The sequence below is a fragment of the Triticum aestivum genome, chromosome 4D (genome assembly GCF_018294505.1).
Source record: "Triticum aestivum cultivar Chinese Spring chromosome 4D, IWGSC CS RefSeq v2.1, whole genome shotgun sequence".
NCBI lineage: Eukaryota > Viridiplantae > Streptophyta > Magnoliopsida > Poales > Poaceae > Triticum > Triticum aestivum.
In genome coordinates, this window is record NC_057805.1 from 468,414,986 (window position 1) to 468,435,044 (window position 20,059).

General features: G+C 47.6%; 2 protein-coding genes across 2 annotated transcripts; both read left to right on the forward strand.

Annotated features, from left to right (window-relative positions):
- Window positions 1-10,396: 10,396 nt before the first annotated feature.
- Window positions 10,397-15,709, forward strand: LOC123098691 (15-cis-phytoene desaturase, chloroplastic/chromoplastic). Its single transcript, XM_044520744.1, has 15 exons — window positions 10,397-10,576; window positions 11,147-11,415; window positions 11,517-11,649; window positions 11,768-11,856; window positions 11,983-12,040; window positions 12,571-12,726; window positions 12,934-13,082; window positions 13,508-13,627; window positions 13,780-13,993; window positions 14,064-14,166; window positions 14,296-14,343; window positions 14,505-14,550; window positions 14,919-15,106; window positions 15,219-15,381; window positions 15,470-15,709. The coding sequence occupies exons 2-15, from the start codon at window positions 11,212-11,214 to the stop codon at window positions 15,539-15,541; spliced, it is 1,743 nt and encodes a 580-aa protein (XP_044376679.1). The 5' UTR covers window positions 10,397-10,576; window positions 11,147-11,211; the 3' UTR covers window positions 15,542-15,709.
- A 1,735-nt stretch (window positions 15,710-17,444) lies between these two features.
- Window positions 17,445-19,822, forward strand: LOC123098692 (cold-regulated protein 27). The gene is made up of 3 exons (XM_044520745.1): window positions 17,445-18,173; window positions 18,687-19,110; window positions 19,308-19,822. The coding sequence occupies exons 1-3, from the start codon at window positions 18,111-18,113 to the stop codon at window positions 19,427-19,429; spliced, it is 609 nt and encodes a 202-aa protein (XP_044376680.1). The 5' UTR covers window positions 17,445-18,110; the 3' UTR covers window positions 19,430-19,822.
- Window positions 19,823-20,059: the final 237 nt, after the last annotated feature.

Genomic DNA, 20,059 nt, shown 5'->3' on the forward strand with positions numbered 1-20,059 from the left:
CTGCAACTTTCAGAGGCAGATCATTTATATTAACACGGCCTTTTCAAACAGGGTTAACATCATGTTGGAAGTTTTATTCATGGTCGAAAATGGAACTACCAGCCAGTTAACATCATGCTGATCAACATTCATGCATAGCACATCTTCATATGATGCACAGTCAAAATGCCCACACAATGTCGAGTGTGCGAAACACAGAGAAAATGAGGGACGGAGTTTTGGCAAGTGTTGGACGTGGTTTTGGGCTGCCCCGTCTAGGCTTTCATTTTTAACATGCGCAGCCCACGACCTCGGATGGAAGGTCCATATGCCTATTTGTATTTTCTTAGGGCCGTCATGTATCGACGGGCCTATGGACCTCCCATCCGAGGTTTTTTTGGCAGCCAAATTTATGTATTTTTTGAAGAAAACGCAGAGGTCTGTTCTATTTTTCTATATAAGAATAGGAACGCCAGGTCCAACTTATGTTTCCCTTCTAACTATATTATATATATTTAAATTATTTTATATGTTATTATATATTATTTTTATTGTCATCATATATTTAACAGATACTTACATATGTAAGAAAACAATATCCCACATCTTATTAACTTATAAAAATAATTTCTTAACAAATAAAATCCTGAATTGTTTTGGCACGAAAATCCTAGTGATTGTGTACAAAAGCTTGGTAAGATTTAAGGACGAATGTAATAATATCACTTATTATTTAAATATATTTATAACAAAATGCTCAGCCCCTTTTTATTTTTTGATAACATTGCTGGCCCAACCCAACATTATAATTAGAATCAACCCAGTAAAATCGTGTATTTTGAGAAAGTGCAAATGGCCTGTAATTTTTTAGGAAATAAAATAAATGGGCCGCATGGACGCTACATTATTTGTTCACCAAGCCCAGCTAATGGCTGTAATTCAAAAAAAAGATCAAATTGACTGTAAATTCTACCGCGCAAAAAAAAGACTGTAAATTCTGAAAAATGGGTTGAATACGTGCCACATTTTTGGAGGCTGAAATGTGGGCCAATAGGTCGAAGCCAACGCAAGTCGTTGTCAATTTAGTCAACAAATGATTCTGACATGTTAGCCGTTGGATTTACATCCAACGACCGGCATCCATCTTCAATCTCTCGTCTTCTTCCTCCAGCTGGCATCTCTCGTCTAGAACCAGTTAACCCTCGTACACCTCTCCATCTGCGACTCTACTCCCGCGTCTTCCCATCTCCGGCTCGTTGCTGTCCGAGGCCTCGCCGTCGTCCACCACCTTGGATGCGCTCGGCGCGGCGTGGTCAACGTGGTCAACGAACGACACCATCGGAAGTAGACTGTGCGTGGAGAGGCTGACAGCTGGGTCCACGGCCGCACACAAGGAAATGCCTCATTACGCGCAAAATAATGATTCCTCCACCTGACATCTGGGACCCACCGGAAGGGCCTCTGTATTTCGCGAAAATAACGTGCCCCCCGCTGACATGTCGGACCCACCAGCTATCTTCGCACGCAAGGAAGTGCCTCCTTATTACGCACAAAAAAATGAATACCCCCTGCCAGCTGGAACCCAGCATAGTGGGAGGCTGACTTGTGGGCCTACCAAGTTGACGGGGACGGAGGGCTTTGTCAACTTAGTCAATATGAACGATTCTAGCTCCTGTTACCGTACGATGTTCATCCAACGACCGTAGTGCTTCTTCAACCTCTGGTCTTTTTGCTCCAGCCGCCCAAAGCAGCGTCGGTCGTGCCGCATGCTCCTAATTCAATTCTCTCAATTCCTCGGCAATCGCGCCAAAAACTCGAGTTCCTCCCGTGGCCGGCTGTGATGCCGCGGAGGCCTCACCGCCCCCTACTACTCCCACCGCTGGCCAGGCCATCCCTCTACTCACCCACACCCCCTGTTATTCTGCGGCGACATCAGCCTCACGCCGCAGCCGAACCAGTGAACCCTCGTACTCCTCTTCGCGTGGGCATCCACTGCTGCATCTTCCCCGGCTCCGAGTCGTCCCCTTCCTAGTCCTCGCCGTAGTCCACTGCCGTGGTGCTCTCGGCGCGGCGTGGTCAACGTGGTCAAGGAACGACTTCCATCGGACGTGGACTGTACGTGGAGAGGCTGACAGCTGGGTCCACGGGCGCAGCAAGGAAGTGCCTCCTTATTACGCGCAAAATAATGATTCCTCCACCTGACAGCGGGGACCCACCGGACGGGCCACCGTATTTCACGAAAAAAATGTTTCCCCTTGACTGCTGGGACCCACCAGCTACATCTTCGCACGCAAGGAAGTGCGTCCGGGCAAAAAAAATGATTCGCCCCCCTGACTGCTGAGACCCACCAGCTACATCTTCGCACGCAAGGAAGTGCGTCCGGGCAAAAAAACGATTCGCCCCCCTGACTGCTGGGACCCACCAGCTACATCTTCGCACGCAAGGAAGTGCCTGACAGTCGGGACCCACCTGGTCAAAGCGTACGTAGCGTTGTCATTCTGGTCGCGAACGTGTACGTACATATATACTGGTGGATGTAGAGGCGCGCACGTGTCGTAGTAGAGGCGCGTACGTGTCGTAGTAGAGGCGCGCACGTAGCATGTACACGTACGTACATCAGCCAGGGTGCAAGAAAGAAAATACGGCCACGTATGTGTACATACGGGCGGGGTCTCGAACGCATACTCGCGCATACATACGGCCAGGGCTCGTGTACATGGCTGGGTCGGAACGGAGAAACATCGTCGTCGTCGTGTTCATAGGGAGGCAACGGAATGCGTCGTGTTCATGGGGAGGCAACGGAATGCGTCGTGTTCATCGGGAGGCAACGGAACGCGTGGGAGCCAACCGGCTGGGTCGGAACGGAATGCGTGGTCGTGTTCATCGGGAGGGCTTGGACGGACCAGGCGATGGAAACGAGGCCTGGCGTACCGCAAAACGGAGGAAACAGACCTCCTACGTTCGGAACGGGGTCCTGTTGATCGGGAGGGGTGTGGCGTACTGCAAAACGGAGGAAACGGACCTCCTACGGTCGAAACGGGGGTCCTGTTGATCGGGAGGGGTGTGGCGTACCGCAAAACGGAGGAAACGGACCTCCTACGGTCGAAACGGGGGTCCTGTTGATCGGGACGGGTGTGGCGTACCGCAAAACGGACGAAACGGACCTCCTACGGTCGAAACGGGGGTCCTGTTGATCGGGAGGGGTGTGGCGTACCGCAAAACGGACGAAACGGACCTCCTACGGTCGAAACGGGGGTCCTATTCATCGGGAGGGGTGTGGCGTACCGCAAAACGGGACTCCACGGGATACTGTTCATCTCCACCGTCGACCTCCTCCAGCCTCCACGGGCTCCTGTTCATCCAGCCTCCACCGCGCGCTACTCCACCGACTACTGTTCAACCACCCCTCCACGGGCACCCCTTCACCGTCTACTGTTCATCCAGCCCTCCACACCACGGGGTCCTGTTCAACCACCCCTCCACGGGCACCCCTCCACCGTCTACTGTTCATCCAGCCCTCCACACCATGGGGTCCTGTTCATCCAGAGGCAACGCCACCGCTCACTGTTCATCCACCCCCCCCCAACGCTCACTGTTCATCCAATCGATCGGCTTCAGTTAGCAGCAGTAGCGAAGGAATCGCTCGATCGGGTTCAGTTAACAGCCATCGATCGATCGCTCGGGTTCAGTAACGCGTAGCCTGCAGTGCAATCGCTCAGGTTCAGTTAGAGCCCAACGCCTCGCTCGGGTTCAGTTAGAGCCAACGCCTCGCACACACGCGCGTACGTGTACGAGAGAAACGCGCATCGCTCGGCCCCCGACCTCCCACCATAACCGGGAACTCCCCGAAATTTCCTCCCCCTCGCTTCTACCACGGTTTTTTCCGTCATGGACGGCCCAAAGAATGTCATGCAGCTGCGTCTCCGGCCCGCACAGGACGAAAAGCCCATTTTCTGTCATGATTTTTTGTCATAGAAGTAGAAGCCCACCACATCTATGATGATACCAGGTTTTGTCACAATTATCGTCATAGAAGTGTCATATGTATGACAGAAAAAAATTTCGTTCGGCCCAAAATGTCACGGATGTGTCTTTTTTTTGTAGTGCATGTAGTCATCATACCGAGCTTTGCCAAACGTTCATAACGTCTGCATATGCTCCTGCAATAGGTCTGTCACCTAGCGGTGCATCAAGGACATAATTCTTCTGTGCAGCAATGAGGATAATCCTCAGATCACGGAACAAGTCCGCATCATTGCTACTAACATCTTTCAACATAGTTTTTCTCTAGGAACATATCAAAATAAACGGGGAGAAACATCGCGAGCTATTGATCTATAACATAGATATGCTAATACTACCAGGACTAAGTTCATGATAAATTAAAGTTCAATTAATCATATTACTTAAGAACTCCCACTTAGATAGACATCCCTCTAATCATCTAAGTGATCACGTGATCCATATCAACTAAACCATGTCCGATCATCACGTGAGATGGAGTAGTTTCAATGGTGAACATCACTATGTTGATCATATCTACTATATGATTCACGCTCGACCTTTTGGTCTCTGTGTTCCGAGGCCATATCTGCATATGCTAGGCTCGTCAAGTTTAACCTGAGTATTCCGCGTGTGCAACTGTTTTGCACCCGTTGTATTTGAACGTAGAACTTATCACACCCGATCATCACGGTGCATACTCAGGGAGAACACTTATACCTTGAAATTTAGTGAGAGATCATCTTATAATGCTACCGTCGATCTAAGCAAAATAAGATGCATAAAAGATAAACATCACATGCAATCAATATAAGTGATATGATATGGCCATCGTCATATTGTGCTTGTGATCTCCATCTCCGAAGCACCGTCATGATCACCATCGTCACCGGCGCGACACCTTGATCTCCATCGTAGCATCATTGTCGTCTCGCCAACTATTGCTTCTACGATTATCGCTACCGCTTAGTGATAAAGTAAAGCAATTACAGGGCGATTGCATTGCATACAATAAAGCGACAATCATATGGCTCCTGCCAGTTGCCGATAACTCGGTTACAAAACATGATCATCTCATACAATAAATATAGCATCATGCCTTGACCATATCACATCACAACATGCCCTGCAGAAACAAGTTAGACGTCCTCTACTTTTTTGTTGCAAGTTTTATGTGGCTGCTACGGGCTGAGCAAGAACCGTTCTTACCTACGCATCAAAACCACAACGATAGTTCGTCAAGTTAGTGTTGTTTTAACCTTCTCAAGGACCGGGCGTAGCCACACTCGGTTCAACTAAAGTTGGAGAAACTGACACCCACCGGCCACTTGTGTGCAAAGCACGTCGGTAGAACCAGTCTCGCGTAAGCGTACGCGTAATGTCGATCCGGGCCGCTTCATCCAACAATACCGCCGAACCAAAGTGTGACATACTGGTAAGCACTATGACTTGTATCGCCCACAACTCACTTGTGTTCTACTCGTGCATATAACATCTACGCATAAAACCAGGCTCGGATGCCACTGTTGGGGAACGTAGTAATTTCAAAAAAAATCTACGCATACACAGGATCATGGTGACACATAGCAACAAGAGGGGAGAGTGTGTCCACGTACCCTCGTAGACTGAAAGCAGAAGCGTTAGCAAAACGTGGTTGATGTAGTCGTATGTCTTCACGATCCGACCGATCCAAGTACCGAACGTACGGCACCTCCGAGTTCAGCACACGTTCAGCTCGATGACGTCCCGCGAACTCCGATCCAGCAGAGCTTCACGGGAGAGTTCCATCGGCACGATGGCGTGATGACGGTGATGATGTTGCTACCGACGCAGGGCTTCGCCTAAGCACCGCTACGATATGATCGAGGTGGAATATGGTGGAGGGGGGCACCGCACACGGCTAAGAGATCAAGAGATCAATTGTTGTGTCTATGGGGTGCCCCTGGCCACGTATATAACGGAGTGGAGGAGGGGAGGGGCCGGCCCTCTCTATGGCGCGCCCTAGGGGAGTCCTACTCTCACCGGGAGTAGGATTACCCTTTTCCTAGTAGAACTAGGAGCCCTTCCAAGTAGTAGGAGTAGGAGAGAAGGAAAGGGAAAAGAGAAGAGAAGGAAGGAGGGGGCGCCGCCCCTCCCCTTAGTCCAATTCAGACTAAGCCCTGGGGGGGGGGCGCAACCTCCTCTCTCTCTTTCCCCTAAAGCCCAATAAGGCCCATATACTCCCCGGCGAATTCCCGTAACTCTCCGGTACTCTGAAAAATACCCGAATCACTTGGAACCTTTCCGATGTCCGAATATAGTCGTCCAATATATCGATCTTTATGTCTCGACCATTTCGAGACTCCTCGTCATGTCCCCGATCTCATCCGGGACTCCAAACTACCTTCGGTACATCAAAACACATAAACTCATAATAAAAATCGTCACCGAACGTTAAGCGTGCGGACCTACGGGTTTGAGAACTATGTAGACATGACCGAGACATGTCTCCGGTCAATAACCAATAGCGGAACCTGGATGCTCATATTGGCTCCCACATATTCTACGAAGATCTTTATCGGTCAAATCGCATAACAACATACGTTGTTCCCTTTGTCATCGGTATGTTACTTGCCCGAGATTCGATTGTCGGTATCTCAATACCTAGTTCAATCTCGTTACCGGCAAGTCTCTTTACTCGTTTCGTAATACATCATCCCGCAACTAACTCATTAGTTACAATGCTTGCAAGGCTTATAGTGATGTGCATTACCGAGTGGGCCCAGAGATACCTCTCCGACAATCGGAGTGACAAATCCTAATCTCGAAATACGCCAACCCAACAAGTACCTTCGGAGACACCTGTAGAGGACCTTTATAATCACCCAGTTACGTTGTGACATTTGGTAGCACACAAAGTGTTCCTCCGGTAATCGGGAGTTGCATAATCTCATAGTCATAGGAACATGTATAAGTCATGAAGAAAGCAATAGCAGTAAACTAAACGATCAAGTGCTAAGCTAACGGAATGGGTCAAGTCAATCACATCATTCTCCTAATGATGTGATCCCGTTAATCAAATGACAACTCATGTCTATGGCTAGGAAACTTAACCATCTTTGATTCAACGAGCTAGTCAAGTAGAGGCATACTAGTGACACTCTGTTTGTCTATGTATTCACACATGTACTAAGTTTTCGGTTAATACAATTCTAGCATGAATAATAAACATTTATCATGAAATAAGGAAATAAATAATAACTTTATTATTGCCTCTAGGGCATATTTCCTTCACCATCTCCTCGTCGCCCGTGCGTTACTCCCATCAAAGGGCTGGTCCTCTCCTAGCTGCGGTCTACCGCTCGTCTCACGCCCGGTGCTGCAGGACTGAGCTCATCTCGCGCACGATGAAGCAGGACTGAGCTCGTCTCGCGCATGGTGCAGCAGGACTGACCTCGTCCCCTTTTCGGTGCTGCAGGACCAAGCTCGTCTCGCGCACGGGGCAGCAGGATGGGCCGGTGCATGCCAGTTCTGGCCGACCTATCGGTCTCGACACTGGGTTCGCCCAGGGGTCCGAAAGGTGGGACCTTTCCGCCCATCTCTTTAGTTGGGGTTGCGGCGGGTCTCGGGTGAGGTGGTGTCAAGGTCTTGAATGCCGGGGCGGCGGCCTTGGTGGTGGTAGCGCGGTGCTTTTGGGCAAAGCCCGTGCCTTGGTGCTGCCCGGTCATCATGGCCGTGTGGGCGGCGTGGTTGCCGGGGTGTGGCGTTCGGTGGCGGTGAGTGTTGGCTGAGGTGAAAACATGCTCTATCTTCGGACAGACCGGCGGCGGCGGAGATCGTTCCCTTCTTGAAGGCGTCGTCGCGGCTCTCACTGCCCATCATGCGGCTCCAGGGGAAACTCTGATCCTTGGATCGGGCGGTGGCGGCGCTCCGGTGTCGTACCCTTCCTGAAGGCGCCGCCTTGAAGCACATGGTCCGTCATATGTAGCTTCATCTCTTCGTGGTGGTAGTGCTAGGGGTGGTGTTGCTGCGCTCAGCGCCTATGTATCCTACCCTGGGTGTGTGCGTGTGTTGCGGTGGCGTGTGTTTGTACTGGGTGCTTATTGTGATCGGTGCTTTATATATAAAGTGGGGCGAAAGCCTTTTTGGTAGTTTACACGCCCCACCACTGGAACCATCGCCCCGCACACCAGATGCGTACACGGGTGGCAGACGAGCGGAGGAGGGGGTGGCCGCGCTCGCCGACCTAGGCCTAAGCGTCGTGTCCCTGCCGGGCGGGTGGCTCTTGCACGCTAGCGAGCTCTGCCGCAATCTGGCGCTGGCCGGCGTGCTAGAGGCCGCGACGGAGGAAGGGGTGGCCACGCTCTATGGCGACGCCATCGGGGAGAGAAGCTAGTGGAGGACGTGAGGCGGGCGGGGGGCATCATAATGACGGAGGACCCGAAGGGGTACAAGGTGGGGGTGAACAAGACCATGGGAGTTGACGCCATGGTGTTCACCTTCCTCGGCATGGCGCCGCTGTCTAGCGGCACCGTCGACATGGCGTTGGTGCTAAACATATTGGGTGGGTTCAAGTCGGTCGCGTTTCTAAGGGGGTTCCTTGGCATGCATCGGTGAAGCACATGTTGGTCCATGCGGATGGACCTTGCCAACCCCGACTTCGTCAATGTCGCCGGCAACATGTCCGAGACGATGTTGCCGGAGTTCGCTGAGAAGAACCAGCGGACGATCACCGACAAGATAGGCGGAGGATCCGAAAAATCCTACTAATACGGTACACAATAAAAACTGTAAATTAACGCAAAAATTGGATCATCACCTCTCATCACAAAGTCTCTTGAACAATAGAGATATCTAGAGAACATTAATGTCGCTGTGAGAACCAAGCATGCCAAATAATGCATGCCAAATCCACAAGTCCCTTAATGCCACTGCTTTCTAGTATGATAGTGACCTCTTTGGTGTGACCTTAGTACATCCTGCGCAAATCTTTGAGGGAGTTCTTACATTGCCAATGCATGCAATTGACTGAACCAAGTATAACTTAAAAACCTCTTTGTCGCTTCAATGACCATCAACCTTTCTATATCTTGCACAATTGGTTCTCTCAGATACCCTGCTGCAAACACCTACACCACGACAAGGGCAAATTTCATAGTGGTATCAAGGCATGTGCTCTCTCCCATCCGGATCATCTCACCAACGGCATTGGCAACGGTACCTAATGCAAGCATTCTCAAAGCATCCATGCATCTCTGCAAAGGAGATAATGAGAGTTGTCTGCAACAATCCCTCTTGAGCCTGAAGTAGGGATCATGTGCCTCCACTCCGCCGACGTCGCGCAGAAAACAAGGGTTTGCGCATACGGAAGCATCGACGAAAAAATGTATCAGGGAATGTTGGTCCGGGCCAAAAGTGGTCCTTATAGAGCAGTTGTGCACCAGCGACCCTATCCCGGTTTAGAACTCTCCTCCCTTTGACCGAACCCCTGAAATTCAGAATGTGCTCCACTTCCCTCTCCATTTTCTCCTGGATGCTGGTCATCATCATCAACTCAACATCTTCGTTGTCCGGATGAATCGATAAACTCTTTTCAAATGAATGCATCAAGCTCCTTGTCTTGATACTCCTCATTCGAAGAACCCGATGAATCCATTGTTTTGGCTACAAAAGAAGCATCAAGCTCCTTGTCTTGATACTCCTCATTCGAAGACCCCGACGAATCCATTGTTTTGGCTACAAAAGAATAAAAAAAACGGTCAGACATTTTGTCGAACACATAGAGGGCAAAGTGTAGGACGGGAGGAGCGGGACTTACCACGGCGGCGTCCGGGGCGGCGAAAATGACAGTGAGGAGTTCCGTGACGGTGGTGGAACCACTGTGGAGCCGGAACGACGTCGGGGCAAGGGTGACGACGAAGCTAGTGGAGGGCCGGCTGGGACGATGGAGAAGAGAGGAGACGAAAATGGCAGGTTTGGCTAGGTCGGGGGCGATTTAATGAAATTTGCAGTGGATCCTGTATGTCTGATCCGATGTGTCGAAAGCGTCCGGGCGCGTTTAGGGCTCCCCATATTTGCCCTGAGTTTTGATATGAGGGGTGTCAGTTCGGACGTATAGGGCCAGTTTGAGAGGGCCGTCCATGTCACGATTTTCCGGCTAATGCTCCAAGGTCATTCGACCGCAAAAAAACACTCGGACGCGCTAGTCCAAACGTTCAGGGGCGATTTTGTGACGTGCAATGGAGTTGCCCTGAACGCCCTCGTTGGTGCTACGAGAGAATTCTCGTGGACAGCCACCAAACAACCATGTTGGTGCAACTCCTGCAGGCCAAAGAAGACAGGCCCTGAAAACGTGTGAGGTGGCCGCGGTATATTCCACGGGAAACGTAGAGCGCACCACGCGCCAAAAGGCATCCTCCGCCACCACATCTTCCTCGCCTCAGCGACTCCCCCAGCTTTGTCCCTTCCCCCCCGCCCCAGGCCAGGCCAAACCCCCAACCGGCGACGAGCCTTATCCCGCGCCGTGCATAAAGCTCCCCCGTGCCCCTCCCCTCGCGCCTGGACTCTGGACTCCCTCCGCCTCGCCGCTCCGCCCCTCTCCTCCGCCCCCCTGGTGGTAAGTCTCCCCTCCCCGCACGAGGCAGCCAGGCGGCTTTACCCTGCCATTCCCTTTGCGCCGGCGCGGCTCCAGTTCCCCCGTTTAGCGCACTGCTACCAATAATCCGCGCGGCAAGCGTTGGGGCGGGGTGGGTAGCAGCCCAGCCCTGGAGTTGGGGATTTTCTGGGGGTTTATTATACTTTAGGTTCGATTAGAGGCGGTGAAATTCCCGATCGACCGCGAAAATCGGCCCTAGACTTCACCGGATGGATGCTGCGTGCTTGATTTGCTCACCCTGCAGCCACACCCCATTCGCCCATTTCATGTATTAGGAAATAAATGGATCGTTTGGAGCTCTCATATCTGCAGTTGATGATACGGCTGCCCTCATCCTTTTCTCTACACTTCTATTCTCATCTCCTCAATTGAAAAACCGCTCCACTCTAAATGGATGGAATCCTGTCATTTGGCTCTCGGCAAATTGTGACTTGTTATGGCAGTCCGAATCGATTGGCTTGTTACACAGCTTGTCTTAATAGCGGAGGGCCTCATGAGCTACCAGTCTAATTGCTCTTCTTGATTATGCAGATTTCTCCTGCGCCTGTTGGTTGAATATAAGGTTGACAAGAATCTGCCAGTGTACTTGCTTCAGTATGGACACCGGCTGTCTATCGTCTATGAACATAGCTGGAGCAAAGCAAGTAAGATCTTTTGCTGGGCAACTTCATACACAGAGGTGCTTCACAAGCAGCAGTGTCCAAGCACTAAAAACTAGCCATCGTACGACCTTTAGTTCGACTTCCCCTGGCTTAAGGAATAAAGGAAAAGGATCACGACGTGGACTTCGTGCTCTGCAGGTTAAGATTTTGCCTCTGTTTCTATTTTCGGAAAAGCCTATTCGTTATTTCATCTCCCCATAGCATATTTCTCATGAAATAATTGTTTGCCCCTTTTGCAGGTTGTTTGCCAAGATTTTCCAAGGCCTCCACTAGAGAACACAATTAACTATTTGGAAGCTGGCCAGCTTTCTTCGTCGTTTAGAAGCAGTGAACGCCCCAGTAAACCATTACAGGTCGTGATTGCTGGTGCAGGTCTGAAGTCTGATGTAACTCCAAAATTTAAACATGTATAATTTTTCGCACACCAGATACCCTTGAGAGAATCACCATTGCCTCTTAGCGTTACTAGTTTCTGGTGTGAATTTTGCAGGATTGGCTGGTCTATCAACTGCAAAGTACCTGGCAGATGCTGGCCATAAACCCATAGTGCTTGAGGCAAGAGATGTGTTGGGCGGAAAGGTCTGATCATTACTTACATACTTGCTTATCTCATCTCTAAAATTGTGCTCGTTATGTGATCTTAATTTTCATTTATTGTCTTCAGCCTTGTTTCTTATTGTTTCTATCGTTGTATGCCTTGAACAGTTAGCTGCATGGAAGGATGAAGATGGTGATTGGTACGAGACTGGCCTTCATATTTTTTGTAAGCTCTGGTTCTGGTTCTTTGAGGTTCTCTTTCTGCTTCTGTGTGTTATCTAGGTTACTTCCATTACCAGTGTATAGGTAGATGTTTCAGACAAATATGATAAAACACCTTGAGTGAAGTACAAACTGATCTCTGAGGAGTCATGTTCAGGTTCTGAAACTGCAAAAAAGAAGGAAAGTGTTTCATTCTGTCAACTATTATTTTTGTTTGAATTTCTACTAGGTGGGCCTTATTTTAAAAAAAGTGTTTTTAGTGGACTTTATGCATGGCCATTATTAAGAAAGGAATTCTTGCGGAAGTAAAGATCGGTCCCAAACTCTTTTAAGCCTGGAAGTTTGTACACGAACATCACATACATTAGTTTAGATTTTAATGTTCCATACGGCATGGTTGGCTTGGTTGAATAGTTTCTTTTTGTCTATAAATTTTTCTTCTACCAGCCTTCTCTTTCCTTCTAATAGCATGTGTATGATACTTTTCATTCTGTGCATATATGTAAGTATGTAACCATATGTTTTTCTTTTCAGTTGGAGCTTATCCCAATGTGCAGAATTTGTTTGCTGAGCTTGGTATTAGTGATCGCTTGCAATGGAAGGAACACTCCATGATATTTGCCATGCCAAACAAACCAGGAGAATACAGCCGTTTTGATTTCCCAGAGACTTTGCCGGCGCCCTTAAATGGTAAGGTTATACATAGCCCTGGTTTTGCTCAATAGAAGAAAGAATGCCAAGAGAACTCAGAAATGCATCCTAGTGTTAGTTCTTTAAGTGCTAATATATGAATCAACTAGTGGGTCAATTAGTAAATACAAACAAGTTTGATCATGGCTGTAGAGCTACTCTGCCAATCAATGTCAGGTTATCGTTGACTATGCATGCATTTAACAGGAGTGTGGGCCATACTGAAAAACAATGAAATGCTTACTTGGCCGGAGAAGGTGAAGTTTGCTATTGGGCTTCTACCTGCAATGCTTGGTGGCCAAGCTTACGTTGAAGCTCAAGATGGCTTAACTGTTTCAGAATGGATGGAAAAGCAGGTATGAGCTCACTGTGTCATTTAGATTCGTCACTGCAGTAAACATATTGCAATCTCTATGAGGCTACGTTGTAACAAGAAAATATTTGTTTGCTAATCCATTGCTGCCTTCTATTGTCATATTCTTTGGTCCATAAATGCTCAAGCTTCCATCTTTCATCTTCAACCAAGCCCTTTTGTATGCAAATTTAGGCTTAAACAATGCTTGTAGTTTTATGAATCTTTCAAGTTAAATCCCAAGTGAGCAAACGAAGAGAATGTAGGTTCTTCTTTGTTAATTATTACACAGCAGGTTCACCTTTCTTATTTGTACTAAAATGTTGATGACCAGCGTCAATTAATATGGATCGGAGGGAGTATTTTCTTTCTTTTGTTCTCAGTAAATGAGTCAATACAGTTTCTGATACAGTTATTTAATCAGCACAGGGTGTTCCTGATCGAGTCAACGACGAGGTTTTTATTGCAATGTCCAAGGCACTCAATTTCATAAACCCTGACGAGTTATCCATGCAGTGCATCCTGATTGCTCTAAACCGATTTCTCCAGGTACAACTTCATTTCCTCTATTCCTCCTGGAGACATAGTTGACATATTCTGTCCTTTATTACCTTTAGAAGATACAAACATTCGTTGACACAATCACACCATAACGACAACTTAGGGGTATTACTTAATGAAAAAACTGTGTAAATGTGTAGGAGAAGCATGGCTCGAAAATGGCATTCTTGGATGGTAATCCTCCTGAAAGGCTATGCATGCCTATTGTTAACCACATTCAGTCTTTGGGTGGTGAGGTCCGGCTGAATTCTCGTATTCAGAAAATTGAACTGAACCCTGACGGAACTGTGAAGCACTTTGCACTTACTGATGGGACTCAAATAACTGGAGATGCATATGTTTGTGCAGCACCAGGTGCGATTTATTTTCAAGAATCATGCTTCCTTTGCACCTATTCAGTTTAACTGACTAGCTTGTGATTCAGTCGATATCTTCAAGCTTCTTGTACCACAAGAGTGGAGAGAGATCTCTTATTTCAAAAGGCTGGATAAGTTGGTGGGAGTTCCTGTCATCAATGTTCATATATGGTTAGTTGATTTAAATGTTTGGTTCTAAGTTAACACGCCATTTATGTGTTGTGGTTCTACTTGTGGCCGTGTGCCCCATGAATTTTTGAAATACCTCTTAGTGTTTCTGTTGATTTTTGGATATTTCAGGTTTGACAGAAAACTGAAAAACACGTATGACCACCTTCTTTTCAGCAGGTATGTCTTTTGGTCATACTGATCTTATTGTTGACGCCTAATGAATTTGTTGTCCAGTATTCAAATTGGGTGCATTCTTTCCTACTCCATGTTTGAATTCTTGGTTGATACTGTACTATATAACATATGTCCCTTACAATATATTGATCTTTCTGTTTCAGGAGTTCACTTTTAAGCGTTTATGCAGACATGTCTTTAGCGTGCAAGGTACTAACTTGACGATTTATGCTTAGTTTGCAGTTCACTTCTAAGTATTGCATGCGGGTTAACCTGAATTTATATTTCACTATGACCAAATGCCCCAAAGTCTATACGCCTATGTAAAAAATATGCATGTGCCGCAGAAGGACTTCATTATTAAACTAATAATTACTGTTGGCATTGCAAATTTTAGTTATCTCAAAGAATGAAGTATGGCATCCTTTTGTCATTGCTGACATGTCAGTTGACTGCTGATTTATTAATCGTAATTGCTTTTTTCCTATAATAATACCGTAATAGCTTAGGACAAAGAACCAAGGACATGAACACATACTCATCGTTTCTCTTTCCTTTTCTTTTCTAACTGTTTACAGGAGTACTATGATCCAAACCGTTCAATGCTGGAGTTGGTCTTTGCTCCAGCAGAGGAATGGATCGGGCGGAGTGACACCGAAATCATCGAAGCAACTATGCTCGAGCTAGCCAAGTTGTTTCCTGATGAAATCGCTGCTGACCAGAGTAAAGCAAAGATTCTTAAATACCATGTTGTGAAGACACCGAGGTCAGGACATTTCCCTGACACCCTTCCTGATAAAGTGATAACTAATCAAAAGGAGGCTTGTTGTGCTCTTCTTCTCTTACAAACCTTACACTTTTCTGGCTCGCTGTTACAGGTCCGTTTACAAGACCGTGCCGAATTGCGAACCTTGCCGACCACTGCAACGATCACCGATCGAAGGGTTCTATCTGGCCGGCGATTACACAAAGCAGAAATACTTGGCTTCCATGGAGGGTGCGGTTTTGTCAGGAAAGTTTTGTGCTCAGTCCATAGTGCAGGTAAATGCTCTCTCCTGTTCTGGTTCTTTGTGCATCGCGGGTGCGGCCATTATCGTAGTCTAATATGCTATCGTGTTTCTGCTCGCAGGATTCTAAGATGCTGTCCCGCAGGAGCCAGGAGAGCCTGCAATCCGAAGCCCCCGTGGCTTCCCAGTTGTAGCTAGCTAGCGCGATTCAATTGTTTAGCATTTTCTATGTGTCATTGTCACATTGTTGTAGAGTCCACCAGTGAATTGAGCTGACAACCATACTGGAACAAAAAGGAGATTTGTAAAACAAAGAAGAACTTTGCAGAAGGGCAAAAGTGATAAAGGGATCTTAGATATCATTATCTTGTTTGCAGTTGGAAACCGAAGCAGTAACCGATTGCTTTCCATGTTCCCTGGAGTAAAACCCAAGGTTTGTGCCAGTAACGGAGAAGAAAGCATGGACAATATCCTAATGATAACTTTTTATTTGGAGAGAGAAATCTTTTTTTTTTGGAAAAGGAGGAATGGCCCCGGCCTCTGCATCAGAAAGATGTGTTCGGAGAGAAAAATCTTGATGATATTTTTTTGAGGAAAATCCTGATGATATCTAAGCTGCGTGGATATATTGATGGGCTTGGTCAGCTGCAATTTTCAAAAGAGGGTGTGTAGAAACTGGATTAGTCTCTCAAGATATTCCTTGTGGACCCCTCAATAATTGTCTTTTGAGATATTTCCTGTGGTAGGTACATCAACAGGAGATATATGGTAGTACTGCTAGGCCATGCATATCTGAGCTGCCAGTAGGCCATATCATTTTATTTTTCCTTTTCGAAAGAGGCGGATCATATCCTCTCCTGCCATGGCTTTGCTAGCTGTATGAGATCGTCTGGAGAGGATGTTCCATTCCGTCTGGGCTGTAGCTCAAGCCTTCCTGTTGTGGATAATGACTGAACAAAGGCATCCAAAAATTCAAAAAAGAAGAAGATAAAAATCCTACTCCATGATTAGATATTATGAAGAGAATTATCTGAAACCTGAATGCTTGCATTAGGTTTGGCTACGCGATTCATAGCAACGGCGTGGTAAGAGGACATGTTAGAGTACGGGCGGCCGTCAAGACTAGGCCTAGCTATCACACGGTGGCCTGGGCGGTGCACATTCGTACACGTACGCAGCTCCATATCATGAACAAGGATGTTTACTGGCAAACACAAGATGTCGTAGCGGAAAGCGTAATGTAAACCGGACCTGCCGTTGTAGAAGATCCTCTTTTTCAAAAGGAGGAAAAAACGCGCAGACATATTCTTCTATCTACTAGCAATGTGTTCGTGCGTTGCAACGGATCATGTGATACACATGGTTAGCAATCCAAACAAATTCAAAAGAAAAAAAAAACTTGTCCATAAACTTGAAAGAAAACACTCTAGTTTGGATATACATATACTCCTTCCGTTTCTTTTTAGTCTGCATATAAGGTTTGGTCAAAGTCAAACTTTGTAAAGTTTGACCAGCTTTATATTAAAAAAATATCAACATCTACAATGCTAAAGCTATATGGTATGAAAATTAATTTCATGATGCATCTAACCGTATTGATTTCATATTGTGAACCTTGATATATTTTTCTATAAATTTAGTCGAAATTAACAAAGTTTGACTTTGACCAAATCTTATATGCAAACTAAAAAGAAACGGAGAGACTTTGACGTTGCGGTTGTAGATGCTCTTAACTCAAAGTTGTTAGATGCGGATCTAATGGTCAGAAACGACGGATCACGGTAACAAGAGAGAATACATACATACGTACGTACACGATTGGAGTTGGACAGGGAAAGCATTGGCCGTCCTCGTCGACCCCCCGGTGCGGTGCACCGTCGCCCACGTCGACCCGTCCGCATGTCGGCTAGCGAAAACACGGCGCGTCCACGTAACCGCACGGGAAAGCTCTGGCGTCGCCACAGTGTTTGCAGATGAGAGTGGCCCAGTGGGTAGTAAAGCGCACGCCGACCCTTCCCTCCCTGGCCGCTCTGCTCTCCTCTCCTTCCCCCGTGCTCCGCTCCGCCCCGCCTCCGCAGATCTTTCTGGCAGGCGGCCAACAAATATCTCGCCCCGCGCGGCCGCCAGATATTTCCGTCCCCGCGCCGCGCCGCCACCTGTCGCCTCCGCCACGCTGGAAAAGCGCCGGCACGTAGGCGCAAAAAGGGCGTCCGTTCCCTTGATATTTGCGGGCGGAGGAGAAATACTTGCGTCCCGTCCCGTGCTTCCTTCCTTCCTCCGCCCGTCCGCTTGGCTTGCTCATCCATTCTTTGCCTGCTTGCTCCTATTTCTTTCCCCTCCCCTCCTCCCGTGCCGTCCGAGAGAGAGCACGCCGGCCGAATTCCACGGATCCTCGCTCCTTCCCGCCACCGTTTGCTCGCTCGCTCGCTCGATCTGTCTTCCGTGGGGGTCGGTTCTTGGCCCGGATCTTCTCCGTCTCTTCTTGATTGTTTTCCGGTCGTTGGGGCTCCAAATCTCCTCCGCGCCCGTCTCTTCTCCGGCCTCCACGCGGGCGGGCTCAATTCAAGGGGATTTGCGTCTCCCTTGCCCCCCGTCCCTTGGATCTTCTTCCTGCCCGCCTCTCCGCGCCACATCTCCGCAAGGAAATCCGCGGGGAAGAGATCCATCTTTCTAGTTTCAGGGAAGCAGAGACGAATCCGTTCCTCGGGGGCCTCTGCCTGTCCGTCCCCCTTGTCGGTCCCTTCTTCTCTTGCCAAGTATCAGATGGGCGAGGTGTACCTGGATCGCTCGGTCAAGCCGGAGCCGGCAGACGTCGGCATTGCCCAGGTCCGCCACATGTTCCTCTTCTCCAGTTTTATTTTATTTATTTATATGTACTAGTATGTTTTAGAACGAATATTTTATTTTATGTATGTTGTGTGATGCATTATTGCTCCATTTTGTTAGTCATTTGCATGGTCTGTTGTTGCTTACCACTCTTTTTCTCCATCCAAGGACCAAGATTAACTAGTGCTTTAATCACCACTTGTTACTTGTCTGATGAATTGTCATGCCATTGTTCCCAAAGAGGTCTCTTCCCTTCAAAACATAGCGAGGACGCCCTCCTTCCACAAATTGAGAAAACGGCACGGCGCCCCTGCTCGTTGTGTGCATATAATAATTGTGAATTGCAAGTCATGAAAACAGCACTAATCTTGCCAAAATCAATAAAATGAATTTGGAAATGCTACTAGTGTGCCCTTGAGCATGGATTTCTGGATCCGCCCTTTACTTTCATGTTGTCGAAAATCATACGCCCTGGAAATAAACTGATTAGCGGCATATGCTGTTCTTTCACAGGGTAACCAGGTCACTACCTTGATGTCGGCGGGATGGACGGACGAGAGGCACACGGATTACATAAGCTCCATGGAAGCTTCTTTCATCAAGCGACTCTACAATCACGGTAACAACGTGAACAAGAAAGATCCAGGTACCACTGGGTTCAAGGTTCTCCAAGGTGGAGCTGGAGTGTGGAAGAAAGTCGAGTTTGAGAGGCCCAATGCTTGTGCTCAAGTCGGGGCCAAACAAAACCTGCCTGCAAACCCCTGGATTCAGCATTTCAGATCGCGTGATTGCAGCAGCAGTGCAAGAGGTGTTGGGGCACAAACTTCAGTGGGTGATCACGAATCCGGTATCCGTACTGTCCCTGGGAGCACTCCGTTGTCACATGGAAGGGAATTGGGAGCTTGCAAGGGAGAAAACCTTCTCGATGAAAATACAGGTAACTAGTTCAATTACCTCATCCAGTGTCTGGTGCATCATCATATACACATAGCTGATTGTGCTATAGCTCTAAGATAATTATCTGTAAGCTCATAACATATATATAGTTAAAGATGCTATTGTCTTATGTTAACCATGTGCAAAAACAGCATCCTGCAGCGAACTAAATTTCTGATGCCATGTTTCTCTCTGCAGAGGTCTCTGATCAGAACTTTGCTGACGACGACGAGGCAGAAGTTGGCGCAGAATCAAGCAAAGCATGCAAGAAAAGGCGATTGAGCAGTTCTTCCACTTACTTCACCCAAATGATCCAGTGAATTGATCAATTAGCATAGTCTGTTGCAATCGTTGACAAAAGCAACACACCCAATTACTCAAAGAGCCTGCTTGCTACCTCAAAACCTGTTGGAACTTGGAAGCAAGGATGCTCTGAAGTAAAAGCATGGAAGAGTATTTCTCGGTAAATGCGCCACCGGTGAGCACTGGAGGATTTATTTGACAGATTAGATTCTGGCAATGTATCTCTATTTTGCAGTTAAAGTCGATCGTGTGGTAGTGCCGCATTATGAGGAACAACAGGCTCACTCACTGCTTAGTAGTAGTATCGTGGTAGATAGTAATATTGTTTTGTTTTACGGATGTAATGAAATGTTGTTGTTTGCAATGTGAATGAAATGTTCATGTTTGCCACAAGACCATAACGGCCCTAATTTGTTCCTTTTAGATGCTACACACATGTAGCATGGTATAAAACCACATATCAAATTGACAGCTGATAACGTTGATTCAATTGGTATAAAATACTTGTAACATGATCCTCTACTACTCAAGAGATGTGGAAGAGCAAAATGCCCAGTTGTTTGTCCCCCCCCCCCCCCCCCCCCCCCCCTTTTTTTTGTTCTTCTGGTCACTGTACGTCTCCTGCTTATGCAGTGCAATAAATCAAA